Source organism: Gopherus flavomarginatus, chromosome 25 (genome assembly GCF_025201925.1).
Source record: "Gopherus flavomarginatus isolate rGopFla2 chromosome 25, rGopFla2.mat.asm, whole genome shotgun sequence".
In the NCBI taxonomy this organism is placed as follows: Eukaryota; Metazoa; Chordata; order Testudines; family Testudinidae; genus Gopherus; species Gopherus flavomarginatus.
Window position 1 is genome coordinate 15,374,878 of NC_066641.1, and position 15,034 is coordinate 15,389,911.

Consider the following 15,034-nt stretch of genomic DNA (forward strand, 5'->3'; position numbering starts at 1 on the left):
CACAACCCTGGGTTTAGCAGGCCAATGCTCAAACCACTGAGCTATCCCTCCCCCTGCCTTCTGTGCTGCCTGATGCTCAGGGCTGGCTCCAGGGGTTTTGCCACCCCAAGTAGACAAAAAAAATAAAAGCCACAATCGCGATCTGCGGCAATTCAGTGGAAGGTCCTTCGCTCCGACTGGGAGTGAGAGACCCTCCGCCAAATTGCCACCGAATAGCTGAACCTGCCGCCCCTCTCTGGAGTGGACACCCCAAGCACCTGTTTGCTAAGCTGGTGCCTGGAGCTGGCCCTGCTGATGCTCCTATGGGTTAGAATTTGGCCTCTTAACTAGAACGTTTTCGGTATCTACAGTGGACTCCTATGGGAAAAGGGTTTGTCGTCCCCTGTGTGGGTTATTAAAGTTAGTGCAATTAGGTGAGGAGGGATGGAGACCCCACAGTTACTCTGTTAGCAGCTATTGGAAGGATGAATGTGTCAGGGTAGGAAAGGAGCAGATTTCCTGCTCTGCCGGAGGAAAGGGAAGCACCCCTGGAGCATGCTGTCAAAAAGACTGTTCCCTTCACAAATCAGGAACAGATTTGTCACGGCTGTACACTTTCCTCCCCACCCCCACGGCCCCAATGAAACACTTGCAGGATTTCACCCAGCTGTGCTGATGCTGGCACTGGCAAAATGCTTCTTTCCAATAATAACAACTTACAAGAAATGCCAGAGGCTTCCTTGCCCCCCCCCCAAAAAAAAAAGGAGGGAGGAAGGAGAAGGGGAAGGAGAATCTGATTCCTGATTGACTGTAAGCAGCGGAGTGTAATGGGCTAAAATTGTCACTGTATTTATTGTCTCTTCCCTCAGAATTTTGTCTATCAAATCAATTTTCAGTGTGTGGACATGTGACACTAGTTTAAAAGTTCTATGTCAATTCTTAAGGATGCTGCTTTCTTTGTCTCAACTTAGCATAGTTTTCATATAGTACCGGGCCTTGGTTGGTTGCAACTGTCTTAGCAGGAAGGTTGTGGCAAAGCGAATGGACTATGTGCAAATACAGGGTGCTCTTGATTGCCTAAGAGAGACCATCCCTCATAATGTTCTGTGGGTGTGGAGAGTTTATTACACAGTAAGAGTTACAGCCCCTAATGGGAAGTGGCCGGCAGGTCCTATGTGTTCTTCATGCTGATGGCTTCGTTATGGTGTTGGATTCAGCTGCACTTGTCTGGATCTCCTTGGTGCTTAAAGGCATGTTACGAGGTGAGGAGTCATTCCTGCGCTGCTGGTTACTTGGTCATTACCATTGTTGTATGTATTGCACAGCCTGGAAGGGTAAGGAGAGAGAATTTGCCTCCAAGTTTCTTGGGTATAATGGACGGGTGCATGGTGGCTGTTCTATGCCATACCGTTTTATAATTGGGGGGAGGGATTTGTAAAAGATTTTAAAACAAAATGAACCATTTTTTTCCATTCACAACTGAATTTCAAAGAGAGGTGGGGAGTGGGCAGCAGAGGAGGTTTAAATAATGATCCACTATTGGCAAGAAAACAGTTTTGTGCAGAACTGAGAGGAATTTACCTCCAGCAACAGTTCAGGTGCCTCGTGTTGATAACTCCTCCTCGTACTGGAGTTGCTGAACTGGAGTAAGTTAAGCTACTGTAGGCTCTTTTATACCAGTGTAACTGCATTCATGCCAGGAACATTTTGCTGCTTTAGCTATACCAGTATAGTTAACGTGGCAAAACAACTGAGGAGAGAGAAACCCTAATTCTTGGTGTGGATGAGATTCGTTAAGATTGCTGTGATGGCAACAAAAGATGAGATCTCTTAAGGAATTTCCTTGCAGAGAAACCCAGGATCTCATGCATAAGGATCACACCCTTACATCAAAGAAGCAAACAGCTAATTCTTGCTCCCAACTCTTTTCTCACCCCTTCCCCATCAACTTACTGAGAATCTACGCGGCAGTTTTGCGCTGCTTATCGTCATGTAATGACACTTGCATGGGCAGCACTGGCAGGAGCAGGTGACTTCTGAAACAAATCGCAAGTTACTAACCAAATTCAGTTGCCTTTGCAGAAACTCTCTCTCCAAATGTGAATTTATTTTACTAAATGCCTTTGCCCTGACTGACTGCAAAGCCATGAAGAGCAATAGACCCACCCAGACTTATTGGGTAACAGAATCCAGGAGCCCTGACCTGCAGTCTGCTGTACTAGCCACTGGAAACACTGCCTTAGTCCTAGCAGCCCCCTCCTACACTTCAGTCATTGAGTCAATTCTCCTGTAATCCTACACCCTGCTTCAGTTACTAGCTCACTCATCTGGAAATGTATTATCCACCACCACCCCCCTAACTTAGCTAAACGCTACAGGTGGGGAATGATGTGTGAGTGGACCAATGCATTTCCGTACAGGGATTTTCTCCAGTGCTGTGAACGGTGAGGAGGGGAGCCCTAGCGCATTCATCTCACTTTCTGGTTTCATTCAGGTACTCGTCCAGTGAAGGCTTTGCCCACTACATTCTGTAGGAGAAAAAGACCTGATTTTTCAGAGGTGCTGAGCATCTTCAGCTCCAGCTGAAGCATGGAGCTCAGCACCCCTTCAGGTCACTGTACAATGGGTGGTGGCAGGCTACAGGATAGGCCTGTGGCTCGATTTGGGTTTTGACTCGATGCTCATCACTGCAGCACAGGAAACTATTTTGATATCTTCAAATATCACCCCTCCCCCCCGAAAGGGGGGTTCACAAACGTCTCGGGCCCTGCGCCCCGGCAGGCCCAGCTGCCACCCCAGACAGTGACCCTCCCGAGACCCTTACCCCCCTGGCCCCGCAACGTGCCCGCCCAGCTCCCCTCACCTGGCCGGGGGGGGCCCTGGGGCTGCAGCTGGGAGGGGCTGATTTCAGGCCTCTGCTCCGGCGCCTTCTTGGCGGCTTCTTCCGCCTTCTGCACAGGAATGAACAGTGAGCAGCCGCGCAGGTCCGCGCCCCCTCTCCGCCCGCCCCCCGCTCGCCCGCCCCCCCGGCCATGGACCCCCCCCGCTCGCCCCCGGCCTTGAACCCTCCCGGGCCTTGGACCCCCCCGCTCGCCCGCCCGCCCCCCGCTCGCCCGCCCCCCCGGCCCCCCCCCCCGCACACACCTGCTGGAGGAGCTGGTTCCGCCGCCTGCGCTCCAGCACCAGCTGCCTGCGCCGGGCCTCCCAGTGGTTGGCGGACATGGGGCCGGGCCGGGCCGGGGCCGGCTCTGCCCAGGGCAGCCTCAGCTGCAGCCGCCGGGGCCCGGCCTCACAATGCGGCGGCCGCTGCCAGGCAACCGGGTCCGGGGCGGCCCTGGCCCTGCCGGGGCCCCTCCCTCCGACCCACCCCGGCTGGGGCTCTGCGGCCGGGCTCCCGCCAGGGGGCGCTGCGCTGCCTCGGGCGCCGGGGACCGGCTCCCACCAGGGGGCGCTGCGCTGTGCTGCCTCAGGCGCCGGGGACCGGGCTCTCCGCCAGGGGGCGCTGCACTGCACTGCCTCCGGCGCTGGGGACCGGGCTCCCCGCCAGGGGGCGCTGCGCTGCCTCAGGCGCCGGGGACCGGGCTCCCGCCAGGGGGCGCTGCGCTGTGCTGCCGCGGGCGCCGGAGACCGGGCTCCCGCCAGGGGGCGCTGCGCTGTGCTGCCGCGGGGACCAGCTGGGGCTTTGCGGCCCGGGCTCCCAGCCAGGGGGTGCTGCACTGCACTGCCTCAGGCTCTAGGGACCGGGCTCCCCGCCAGGGGGCGCTGCGCTGCGCTGTCTCAGGCTCTGGGGACCGGGCTCCCCGCCAGGGGGCGCTGCGCTGCGCTGTCTCAGGCGCCGGGGACCCGTCGGGCGCACAGGGAGCCCGGGACCTCTGGAGGCTCCTGGGGTGGGGCAGGGCCTGGGCCACCTGCGGGGCCGGGCTCTTCCCTGTCCCTGCCAGGCTGCCCTGTCCCCATCTCCGCTAGGGACCGACCCACCGAGCCTGGGCAGCACTCGCCTGCCCGCAGCAATAACGCCCATGGGCACTTGGCCAGGCTTAACCTCTGCGCAGGGCTTGTGAGGGCAGCTGGCGCCCAGCTCCCACCCCCCATTCTGGAGCTCGGACCTGGCTGTTCAGGTGTCAAACCGCCGGGGCCCATCAGTCCCCGGGGCTTGCTGGGATGACGGTGGCGTTAACGGGCTATGCAGGAGGGGTGTCTCCTGTGCCCGCACAGCTCACCTACCCATAGCAGCCTGCGCACAGCCATCCAGCCTGATCAAATCCGGTTCTCTGATTTCCTTGGCAGCTGCACTGAACTCCGCCTCCCTCTCTCCAGGAGGAACCAGGGCTTTCAAAGAGCGGCTTACCCTTCACCAGGGTGCTGTAAGTTCTGCCTTCATATCCCTGTCTAGCTTCCTTCAGAGCAAAGTCTGCCAAGAGTGAGTGTTCCAAACAACCACTGTATTCCTAGGTACCCCAGAGCTATCAAACGACAGCAATAAAACATCCCATTGAAAACTGAGTGTTGTTATTGAACATCTCTATTGTGGTAGTGCCTAGTTCCCCGGCACAGGATGGGACCTATTGGGCCAGGCACCACACGGACATAAAAATGACTCTCTGCCCCCAAAGAGTTTACAAGCAAGAAATGACACAAAGAAGTGGGCAGGAGAACAGAGAATAGGGGTAACAGAACAGGGTGTGTAGGACCGATGGTCTCTGTTGGGTGTATGCACCAGGGAAGTGGGCCTACCACAGCGGAAGATGACCTGTGTTTCCTCACTGCTACTTTTAGCCTTGAAGGATCATTAATGCCAGAAGCTACTGAGTCCCTGTGTATGGACAGCCTCAGGTATTATCCTTGACTAGAGGCTGCCAAATTTGTCTACACATTAATGAGTTAAGTGTAGTGGATTACTGGGTTTAGCAAAACTCATTTCACTTGAGATAGCCGGCAGGACTCACAGGAGGTGAAAGGTCCACTTCTGTGTTCCCTGAACCATCCACCACTGACTTCCAGCAGGATGAGATGCTGCCCATTAAATTACCTGTCAGTGACAATCTGGCTTGGCTTGGCTTGGCTTGATAAGTATAGCAGTGCAGTCTATGGACAGCTTCTGAATTAGCTCATCGCCCACTTGTGATGCCGACTGGCAGACTCATAGGCCTGAACAGCAGGGTTGTGTCAGTGCTAAATCTAGAGTGACTCCTATAAGTAGTAGTAACAGTTTTAAGAAGGGGCTGTATTACACATGGGGAGGGAACTGTGCCCAGTGGTGAGAGCAGAAGGGATTGGGAGCCAGGACTCCTGGGTTCCATTCCTGGCTCTGTTGTTGCTGTGCTGTGTAGACTCGGGCAAGTCACTTCACCTGTCTGTGCCTCTCAAACATGGAGCTATTTAATCAAAACTCGGTTGTTTAGAAACCCTATGGACTATGCAAGTGCTTCGTTCAGAATGAAGCAGCATCTTAATCTGCGGGGCAGAAACGCTACATAGCCCTGCCAAAACCATCTAGGTGACATCCAAACCCCTCACAGCCTTTAATGCATTTACTCTTAGAGTGCAGTAGGGAAATAGGGTCATCCCCCTTTCAGAGATGGGGAGTTGAGGTGCACAGAGATTCAATGACTTGCCTGACATCTCACAGGGACCCTGTGGCAGAACCAGGACCTGAATCCAGATCTCCTGAGTCCCAGGTCGCTGCCTCAAGACCATCCTTCTGCTTTAGATGCTCTCTAATTGTTTACACAGCCTAGGAGTGAGCAGGCGTCTGCCTGCAAGGTACTTTGCTTATACTCCCAGTCACGTATTTATTGGTTTCCACTATCTGCCAAAGATAGCAGGAGTTTATTCCTTTAACCCTGTCAAGACTGTGTAATTGGCTTCTCTGTCAGCAGGCTGATTGTAAATGAGCTCTCGCTGCCTGGTGAGTATCACTACCTCGAAGACTAGCAGGAGCTGAAGCCTAGAAAAAACCCTACCGAATAACACCAGCTATGATTGACAGCTGTCACCCAGCGCATACATTCTCCTAGAACAGAAGCCGCCTTCCTAGGAAGCATATTTAATTTGGTGATTGACTGTTAACAGTCACCATCTTCATTTGGGGAGCAGCATCTACCAGTGACAAAGGGACCTTTCGTTCTCAGCTTGCAGGCACACCTGCACCTCAGTCAGTCCTTATAGACACTCCTCAATATAAGGAAAGAAGCTACTGCCATTAGCTGTGAGCTTTCTTTGTGAAAACAAGGCTCTGCCCTGGGGCCTGTGCGCCTTGAGGATCCCACTGGATATTCCCTCTAGTCTGAATATTGTAGGGTTTTCTGTAAGGTCCATTACCCTAGTACCTCAGCTAAACTAGATTTGCAGGTGAGGGCCCGTGCCTCATTCCCTGGGGGAGAAGGCTCTGCCTGGGATAATGGGAGATGATTTGTTTTGTCAGGTCCCGTTCTTTCTCCCCACTCTCCCCCACATGCATTATCTGTCCTGGGAAAGGTGACACCTCCCCACCGTGATGGGGCTCGCGGGAGTTCACCCTGCGGGGTGGAGCGGGGGGGAAGCTGCGGGCTCTCCTCTCCCCCGCCCCGGTCACGCAGCGAGTTGGGGCTGCTCCCTCCTTCCCCGGGGCTGGCTCTACGCTCCGGGCTCCTGGCCAGGTGCAAACAGCTGTAGCCAGCTGTGCACAGCGGCTTGCGTTGATTGGCTCAGTCGCCGTGACATCACGGGGCTGGCTCGCGGGCGTTTAGCTCCCTCGCCGCCGCCCTTGCAGGAGTTTCAGCAGCTGCTCCAGTCGCCGCAGCGAGGCGGCCTCGGTGGCGGCTCCGTGGCGCTGGGAGGGTCCCGCCGGACGGGTAGGCTCCGATCCCGGGCTGCCCCGGCCCCTATGGCAGGTAAACGGGCTGGGGGCTGCAGCAGGGGGGCGCGGCCGGAGAGCGAACCGCGCTGGGGATGTGCCGGGACGGGCTGGGTTCTCCCGGGGACCCCCACGAACCTGGCTGCGGGGGCGCTGGACCCCGCCGGGCACCGGGGAACTCCTCCCCCGTGAGGACGGGGGAGCTGGACAGACCTAGGGGAACAGGCCGGGGCGGGTGCCCAGCCCCTCCCTTCCCCGGGGGAAGGACCCTGTTCCCAGGTCGGCCCCTGGAGCGTCTGCAGCGGGGCCGGCTGCTCCGGGGGTCCCCTGCCTACCTCTCCCGGTGCTGGGCGCTGGGGGGAGTCTCGGGCTGGCCCTCCTGCTCATCCTGCCCTTCTCCCCCGCTGCAGCCCGGAGCGCCCGATAGCGCCGCCTCGCCCAGCCCGGGCACCATGGGGAACCAACTGGCAGAGATTGCGCCCGCGCCACCCTTCCTGCCGCACTTCCAGGCGCTGCACGTGGTGGTGATCGGGCTGGACGCGGCCGGCAAGACCTCGCTGCTCTACCGGCTCAAATTCAAGGAGTTCGTCAAGAGCGCGCCCACCAAGGGCTTCAACATGGAGAAGATCCGGGTGCCGCTGGGGGGCTCCCGCGCCATCGCCTTCCAGGTGTGGGACGTGGGCGGCCAGGAGAAGCTGCGGCCACTCTGGAAGTCCTACACCCGCCGCACGGACGGGCTGGTCTTCGTGGTGGACTCGGCGGAGGGGGAGCGTTTGGAGGAGGCCAGGGTGGAGCTGCACCGGATCACCCGGACTTCCGAGAACCAGGGCATCCCCGTGCTCATCCTGGCCAACAAGCAGGACCTGCCGGGGGCGCTGGCGGCCTCCGAGGTGGAGAAGCTGCTGGCCCTGCACGAGCTGAGCTCCTCCACCCTCAGCTGCACCCAGGCTTGCAGCGCGGTGGACGGGCTGGGCCTGCAGCAGGGGCTGGAGAAACTCTATGAAATGATCCTCAAGAGGAAGAAGATGCTGCGGCACAGCAAGAAGAGGCGATGAGCAGCCCCCGGAACTTGCCCCAGCCCCCCTCAGCTGCCAGGCCCTTGCTTGTTGGGTGCGGGGTGAGCGGCTCCTGTGCCAGGCCTGGCTCACCCCAGCGTGGCTACACCTCCCGTGTAGACAAGGACTTTATTATGGGACAGCGCCACACGCCGTCCTGTGTGCCGGCCCGGTGAGCTCTCCACCCAGGATTTGGGACAGCTCCAATGGGAGTGTGCTGTAGGGACTGCCAGTGTGCTGACAGGACACACAAGTGCCACAGCCAGACTGAGAGCAATGGCCCCTAATGTGTCAAAAACAAATTTACAGAGAGGGAGGGCGGGGTTAGGAGACTGCAACCTGATGGCAACTTGCATTAGATGAAAACACTGCAAGTGGGTTTTCTAGGCATGGGGGTGTTAACTTCCATCATTGCTGTAGGAAAGGTGGGGGAGGGGAATCTTTGTATTACTGGGATTTTTTTTATAAGCCATGTGTATTTTTTTGTAGGAACTAAACATAAGTTATTAAACAGACAGATTGGATAGCTGGGAGTGGCTTTGAGTCTTCACTTTCATGCTGTCCAAGTTCATACTTTGTCAAGATTCCACTTGGCTGGATCAGGACAAAAGGCACATTGGGATTAGAGGCAGAGCGGCCTTTTATTGAAACCAAGGACCTGTGCTAAACAGTTGGCTGGTCTTTAAGGAAAGAAGGCTTTAAAGTGACAGATCTAATCTGTCCTTGTCTCCACGCTGAGGGAGTGAGCTCTTGTGGGGGTCGAAAGAAACCAACCAAATGTCTGGCTGCTGCACTAATGAATAGTAACAAAAACATGACCCGGTGGGTTTTTCCCCAGGGCTGGTAAGCCCCTGCAGCTCCCATACATGCCAGCATTTGCTGTTTTATGCAGCATCTGGAGTTATAACTAGTGATGAGACACTTTTCGCCAAGGAGAGATATTAAGCCTCAAGCTGTAGGTTTAAACCTGCCTTGAACTCCTGGAGACCAGGGTGAGCCCTGATGTGGCGGTTGGGGAAAGCAAATTATTTCACTCTGCTACTGTGACGTTCTACCTTCCTCTGATGCATCTGGTGCTGGTGTGGCAATTCCTACTACCCTGTCCATGGTAAATCTCAAACATTGCTCCCCTGAAACACTAGACCTAAGTCACCGTTTGAAGTGGCCTGTATGGAGCTGAGCAGGTGTCATGTGTGAAAATGAGCTTGGAGCCTTTAAGTAACTGCAAAAAGCCCAAGGCTTCTTCCTTCCCTCACACCCAACTGGCTGGGATCAGATGTGCTACCCTGTCCCTGGGTCCCTTTTTGATAGCGGCTGGGCTGTTCACAGGCTATAAATGCCACAGATGCGGGAGATCATCTTATTGGATCAACTGCTGCTGGTGAGAGACCCTTTTGAGAGTTCAGGAGCTCTGTGTAGCTCAAAAGCTCATCTCTCTCGCCAACAGAAGTTGGTCCAATAAGAAATATTACCTCCTGCACCGTCTCTCTCTAATCTCCTGGGCCTGTACAGTTACACTAACACTGCAGCCTAACACCTAGCAATTCTAACTGTACAAAGGTGACAGCAAACTTGGTTGCTGCAACGGGAACTGGGGTCTGGGGGAGGAGTAAGCATGACAGCTCGTTTCCTGTGAGCACAAGATGTTCCTCCCCCTCTCCTTTAAAAATGGGCTGGTAAATGCAGTGGTGGCCAGAACAGCAATTGGAGGTGTTTACTGCTGCGTTAGCCCCAGATGTGACCCAGAGTGAAAATGTGTCTTGGCTGCCAGATGAGTTTGAATAAATGCAGGGTTTGTTCAGCTTAAACTGGTCGTGTGTGTGTGTGTGTGTGTGTGTCTAGAACCTGTTTCACTAAACAAGATTATACTTTTGTGTTAACTTTTGCTCCCTCGGCTGTGCTCAGCAGTTTGTGGGTCAGTGGCGGGGTCAGAGCCCCCTGACCCATGTGTGCAGCTGCCATGTCTCATGTTCCTGTAGTGGGTGAACAGTTTACATCATGTACTGCACGTGAAGATCTCGAGTTCCCCTTTTCCAGACAAAGAGAAGGCGCAGCCCTATGGCAACTGAGGCACAGCCCTATGGCTCCACGAGGAGGAGCAGCGGCTTTAAGCACTGAGAGCTGGACCATTCACAATATCTCACACAGCAGGGAAGGGTGGTGGGGGGCTGACTTCCTCCCAGAGAATCCCTTCTCCCTTGGTATTAGCCTGATGTGGTCCCTGGGTTTGGGTTAGTTGCCAGAGATGTTCGGGATATGCAGCAAGGGTTTGCACATAATTTGCCTAAAAAGCTGTTTAAATAATGGAATGAGCTTTGTGAGCATGGTCCTGTGGGCTGGCCTTGCTCTGCTTCTCCCCTGGTGGAGGCAGCCCCCAGCGCTGACACAGGGACCATCACATCTGCAGTGTGTCAGTCACAAGGACCTAGATTCTTAGAGGTTTTTGTGCACAGGGACCATCACATCTGCAGTGTGTCAGTCACAAGGACCTAGATTCTTAGAGGTTTTTGTGTGCTAGCTCCCATCAACTCCTCAGGGGAGGCAGGTGCCTAAGTACCTTTGGGAACCTGGGCCAAGGTGAAGAGCATCAGGAGGAGTGGGCCTGTGCCTGAGATGGGATGGGGAGAAGAGGACCTGGAGGAGGGATGGGGCTTCAGAGTTTAATATGAAAGCCATGCCCAGGAAGTGGGATCTATAGAATCAAAGTTAACCCTTCTGCTACACTCCCCCACATGGAGAGACAATGAAAGTACTGGATTGTTTCTTTTAGAATAAAAAGGGACATGATAAAATAACATAAAACAATGAATGGTCTAGAGAAGGGACAGTGGGAGATTCTGTTTCCCCTGTCTCCTAACATAGGGATGTTAAATTAATTTCACACGTGCACACTGGATGGTGGGCAGGGGGAATTGAACCATAGCCTCCTGTATTTCTTGCAAGGGCAGCTTAGCTGCTGAAGCCACCAGCCTCTGAGAGAGGGAGGTCTAGGTGGAGATCACTAGCAGAGGTAGGTGCCTCCCTGTAGCCCAGGCCTGTGGTGCTGAGCTCTGTGACAGTGACGGGACGTAGGACACACACTTCTCATCAGCATTTCCCATTGGCTAGTTTAGGTGGTTCCCAGGCATCTAGCTGTCCCTGTGCATTGTTCGGGGATTTGCCTACGTGCCTAACTCAATTCGAACACCCGGTTGAAAAGGGACCCTCCCCAGCCCAGTGAAAATGAGCGAGTGAGTGAGGGTGGGGGAGAGCAAGTAAGTGAGGGAGGGGGGATGGAGTGAGCAGGGCTGGGCCTCAGAGAAGGGGCATGGCAGGGGTGTTCAGTTTTGTGTGATTAAAAAGTTGACAACCCTAGGCTTTGTGGAACCAATTCTTGTGCCAGTGATTTTCTGGGCACCTCAAAGTTAGTCCTTCTGTTGATACTGGCAGTTTTCCTTATTAGCGAGACCCTGAATGGGTCCAGCTGAACCTCATGAAAAATGCTCCACTAGGCTGCCCGTTTACGCTCACAGCCAATCCTGCTCTTCTCTGATGGCCACTTGGGTCACACCCATCCTATATAAGATCTTCCCCAGGTGCACTCCCCTCTCTGCAGGCAGGCAGGCAGGCTCCAGCTCTGAGATTTTCTTGTAGCTTAGCAGCGCTGAACTCGTAGGGGGCAGGAGGGCAGTGGGGCTCTCTACATTGCACTAGCATCATCAGTGCTCAGAATAGGAAACCTGTTTGGGGCTAAGAGGAGGAGCCGGGGTTGGGAGTCAGAGCACTTGAGAAACTCTGTGTGGATAAGCCCTTAGGTCTCTCTCTCGCCTTGGCTACTACCTTGCGTAGTAGGTAGGTGGCCTCTTTGGGTATGTAAAAGCTGTAGCTGGGAGGGAGCCTGGGTAGACAGACTTGTGCTCATGGGCCTCGAGTTACTGCGCTAAAATAGCAGCGTGGCTATTGCAACTCAGACTGCGGCTTTGGCTTTTGAGCCCAGGCTGCTACAGGACCCTGAGGGGGTTTAATGTGAGTTCAGTGCTCTGAGATCCTTGAGGGACGGGCTATGATGGGTCCAGGCTATTGCAGCGGCGACACCCACTTCTCCCCAAATAGCAATGAGCAGGGGAAGGGAGAGCAAAGCCTGTTTCCACGTGCCAGGGGATTTACTCTGAGCAGGGCTCCTAGCCCAGTTCGCATGAGGGCTTGTGGGCGGGGAGCTGAGCATTTCACATGAGATGAGCTTTACCAAGTGGTGGAATGCAGAGTCCCCTTCTGAGCCCCAGAAAGCAAAGTGCCCTGCTGACAGAATGAGCCTCAGCCTTGATCTCTTTATGTAACCAAGTGCACTGCAATCAGTTTAAATCCCCTAGGGGCTGTTATATAAGGAACACACAGCTGTGTGTATCTGGCATCCTCTCTGGCTCCAACACCCCACCCTAGGTGTTCTGCTGACTTGTTTAAATCAGTAGTGCCCACAATCCCCCTCCAGCTTTAGGTGGGGAAGGTACGAACTTGATTAATGGCAGGACCAGGAGGCCATATGCTTTCACTAAGAGTTTCCCATGGCATCACCTGGGAGGTCAAGGACCTGGTATTGAACAGTCACATGGGAGGCTGTGTGATGAGGATGGGTCCATGCACAGCATCTTTTCAGCATGCTTTGAAGCTTCCCACCTGGCAGGGTATGTCACAGGGATTTGAGTCAGGTGTGGCTGGGAGGGAGCTGCTGAGTTTCCAAAATCGTAATGAGCTTAATTCAAGCTTTGTTGTTACCTCTTAATTTTTTAATTAACTTATACAGCAGCTGCTCGCAGTGATTAAGTAGCAGAGCAGGTAAGCCCCAAATAACTCCATCAAAGCCTAACCTGAGTGCCCAGCCCCCACGGTGGAAAGTGGGTCTGCTCTGCAAGAGAAGGCAAGTTCTCCCGGAGCAGCACTAGCAAAGCCCTGTGTTTACTTGCAATCAGGAGCAGTCAAGCTTCACCTGGTCTGCTGAGCCACACAAAGCCAGAGAATTGCAGGGGAGACTTTCTCACTGCAGCCACGTTTCCGCTGCATCTCTCACACACCTGGAGAATACACTCAAGGGAATGGCCTTGTTTTGACCAGAGACTGGAGCTGGCTGAACCTTCCTCCTGGTGTGAGGGTAACTTATTGGAACAGGTTCTCCCCTGCCCTCATGTGCTTAACTCATCAACGCTCAGGGTCTGTTCAGTAGAGACTGGCAGCATCTCTAAAGCACAGGCCTTAGTTCAGCCATGAGTTAGTGGGCTCAGCAGCATTCACTCATGGAGTGGAGAAGAATGATTCCCTCCACTGCCAGAACCGATAGGGGAGGTTCTCTGGTGCGGGCCATGCAGGAGGGCAGGCTAGATAGTCATAACTGTCCCTCTAACCTTAAAATCTATGAACTATCCAACTGATGGAAGTTTCCTACAGCTATTAGTTATTGCTGGCATATCTTGTTGATATAGTGCCTGAGGTAGGGGGCTTCCAGGACTTCCTCGTGCCATACAGCACGCGCTAAGTAATCCAGTGCCTTAAGGAAGCAAACAATCATAGAACTTTCTGTCCAAAACAGGCTGCATTAGGAGCAAACAGCAAAACCAAAGAGGTGGTCTTTGAGGGCAGATTTATTCCAAGGGCCAATACTAGAGACCTGGATGAAGCCTTTCAGCCTTTACCTAAAGCGAATGTTTGGGTAGGGGAATGCACAGCTCCTGCTCCTGCCCAGCCCTTCCCGTGGTCTGCTGGCCAGTGGTTCAGAGAGGAATCTCGTTCCTCCCAAAGGCAGTGGGCTGCAAACCCCTCTCCCAAAATGAAGCAGAATGCTGGGCTCTACTGGAGCTCAGCTGGGCTGAGAGAGGGCTCTATATAAGAGCATAGAGAGAGAGTGCTGCTGATTTCATTTCTTTCCAATCCCTGGGAAAGATGCACTAAAGAGATTCCGCTTTCCTGTCCCTCTTGGGGAAGGCAATGATGATAACACAGCATTGACATGGCTTCCATAGGAAAATTCGCTCTTTTATAAGTTCTGTTTAACTGAGCCTCACAACAACTCTGTGAGGAAGGGACACTGGCATTTCACAGAGGCTAAGCGATTTGCCCAAGGTCACCTAACAGCTCAGTAGCAGAGCCCAGAAAATGTGGCTCTTGGTTCCTTGGGTCAAGATTTCCCCTCCCAAATAAAACACAAAAGCCTTTTGCCCTGGACCAGTCTGCAAACTGGCGTGCACACGTGTCTGATTATAGACTAGCTTATGTCTCTAGAGGTAGATCAGGGCAGTTCAAAAGCTGAGGCTGTCCTGCTGCTGTCAGAATCAGTAGCACAAACCTAAAGATGGGCAGGATCTTTGTGTGCCCAGAGAGGGCTCCAGCAGCTTTATGTTCTTATATCAGCTGTCTTCCAAAGAAGCTCTTTGAACCTGCGACTACAGGGTGGAGGGGGAGTAAGGCAGCAAGGGAGGAGATGCTGGATGACTGATCACATGACTTCTCCAGCTCCAAAAGCTACATGAGAGCTGGGAGAACAGACCCCCAAGTTCATCAATATCATGGCGCAATAAAGCTCAGCATGCGCAATAAAGCGCAATAAAGGCCAGTTCCTTCGAACAGGCAATGTCAGTAACCAGACTGGGAGGAAGTGATGTCATGGACATAGAAGGCAGCAGTTAGAAAAACAGGTCCAGGAACTGGCGATGCCAAGGTGCCAGTGCGCAGAGGTGGGAGATAAGGACTAGCCCAGAAACACTTGATGGGTTGCAATGGCCAGTTCTGTGCTCAAGGAGCTAGTGCCAAAGAGGAGCCCTGTGACTGTCCCAGCCCCAGGTGTAAAAGGCACCCTCTGAGCAGCCATGTGGTCGTGTCTGGTGGGTCCTGGATGCTTGCCCAGTCCTCCCAAACCTGCAGATTGGCAGACAAATCCAGAACTGGTGTAAATAGCTGAGGGGATGGGAAGCTGATGTTAAGGGGTCGTTTCCCCATTTGTCTTGGTTATTAATTTGTCCCCTTTGGGGAGGAGCTTTGTTCTGCAGTCAATGCAGAATGAGCCTCTTGCAGAAAGTGCCTCAGCCAATCAGCTGCTCAGAGCGAAGTGATGCGCAGGATGGGCTTGTGGCTAAGAAGTGAGTGTCATTTCCTGGCTTTGCTACAGACTCCGTGTGTGTCCTTGAGTAAGTCTCTGCCC

At 54.2% G+C, this 15,034-nt stretch overlaps 2 protein-coding genes across 2 annotated transcripts; one reads left to right on the forward strand and one right to left on the reverse strand.

Moving 5' to 3' along the window:
• Nucleotides 1-1,081: 1,081 nt before the first annotated feature.
• LOC127040792 (collagen alpha-1(I) chain-like) lies at nucleotides 1,082-7,268 on the reverse strand. The gene is made up of 5 exons (XM_050935378.1): nucleotides 7,150-7,268; nucleotides 3,124-3,637; nucleotides 2,843-2,930; nucleotides 1,933-2,015; nucleotides 1,082-1,305 (listed from the first exon to the last, which is right to left on the reverse strand). Exons 1-5 carry the CDS (start codon nucleotides 7,266-7,268, stop codon nucleotides 1,279-1,281), a joined length of 831 nt encoding a protein of 276 aa, XP_050791335.1. The 3' UTR covers nucleotides 1,082-1,278.
• ARL4D (ADP ribosylation factor like GTPase 4D) lies at nucleotides 6,761-9,627 on the forward strand. Its single transcript, XM_050935126.1, has 2 exons — nucleotides 6,761-6,851; nucleotides 7,225-9,627. The coding sequence occupies exon 2, from the start codon at nucleotides 7,267-7,269 to the stop codon at nucleotides 7,867-7,869; it is 603 nt and encodes a 200-aa protein (XP_050791083.1). The 5' UTR covers nucleotides 6,761-6,851; nucleotides 7,225-7,266; the 3' UTR covers nucleotides 7,870-9,627.
• Nucleotides 9,628-15,034: the final 5,407 nt, after the last annotated feature.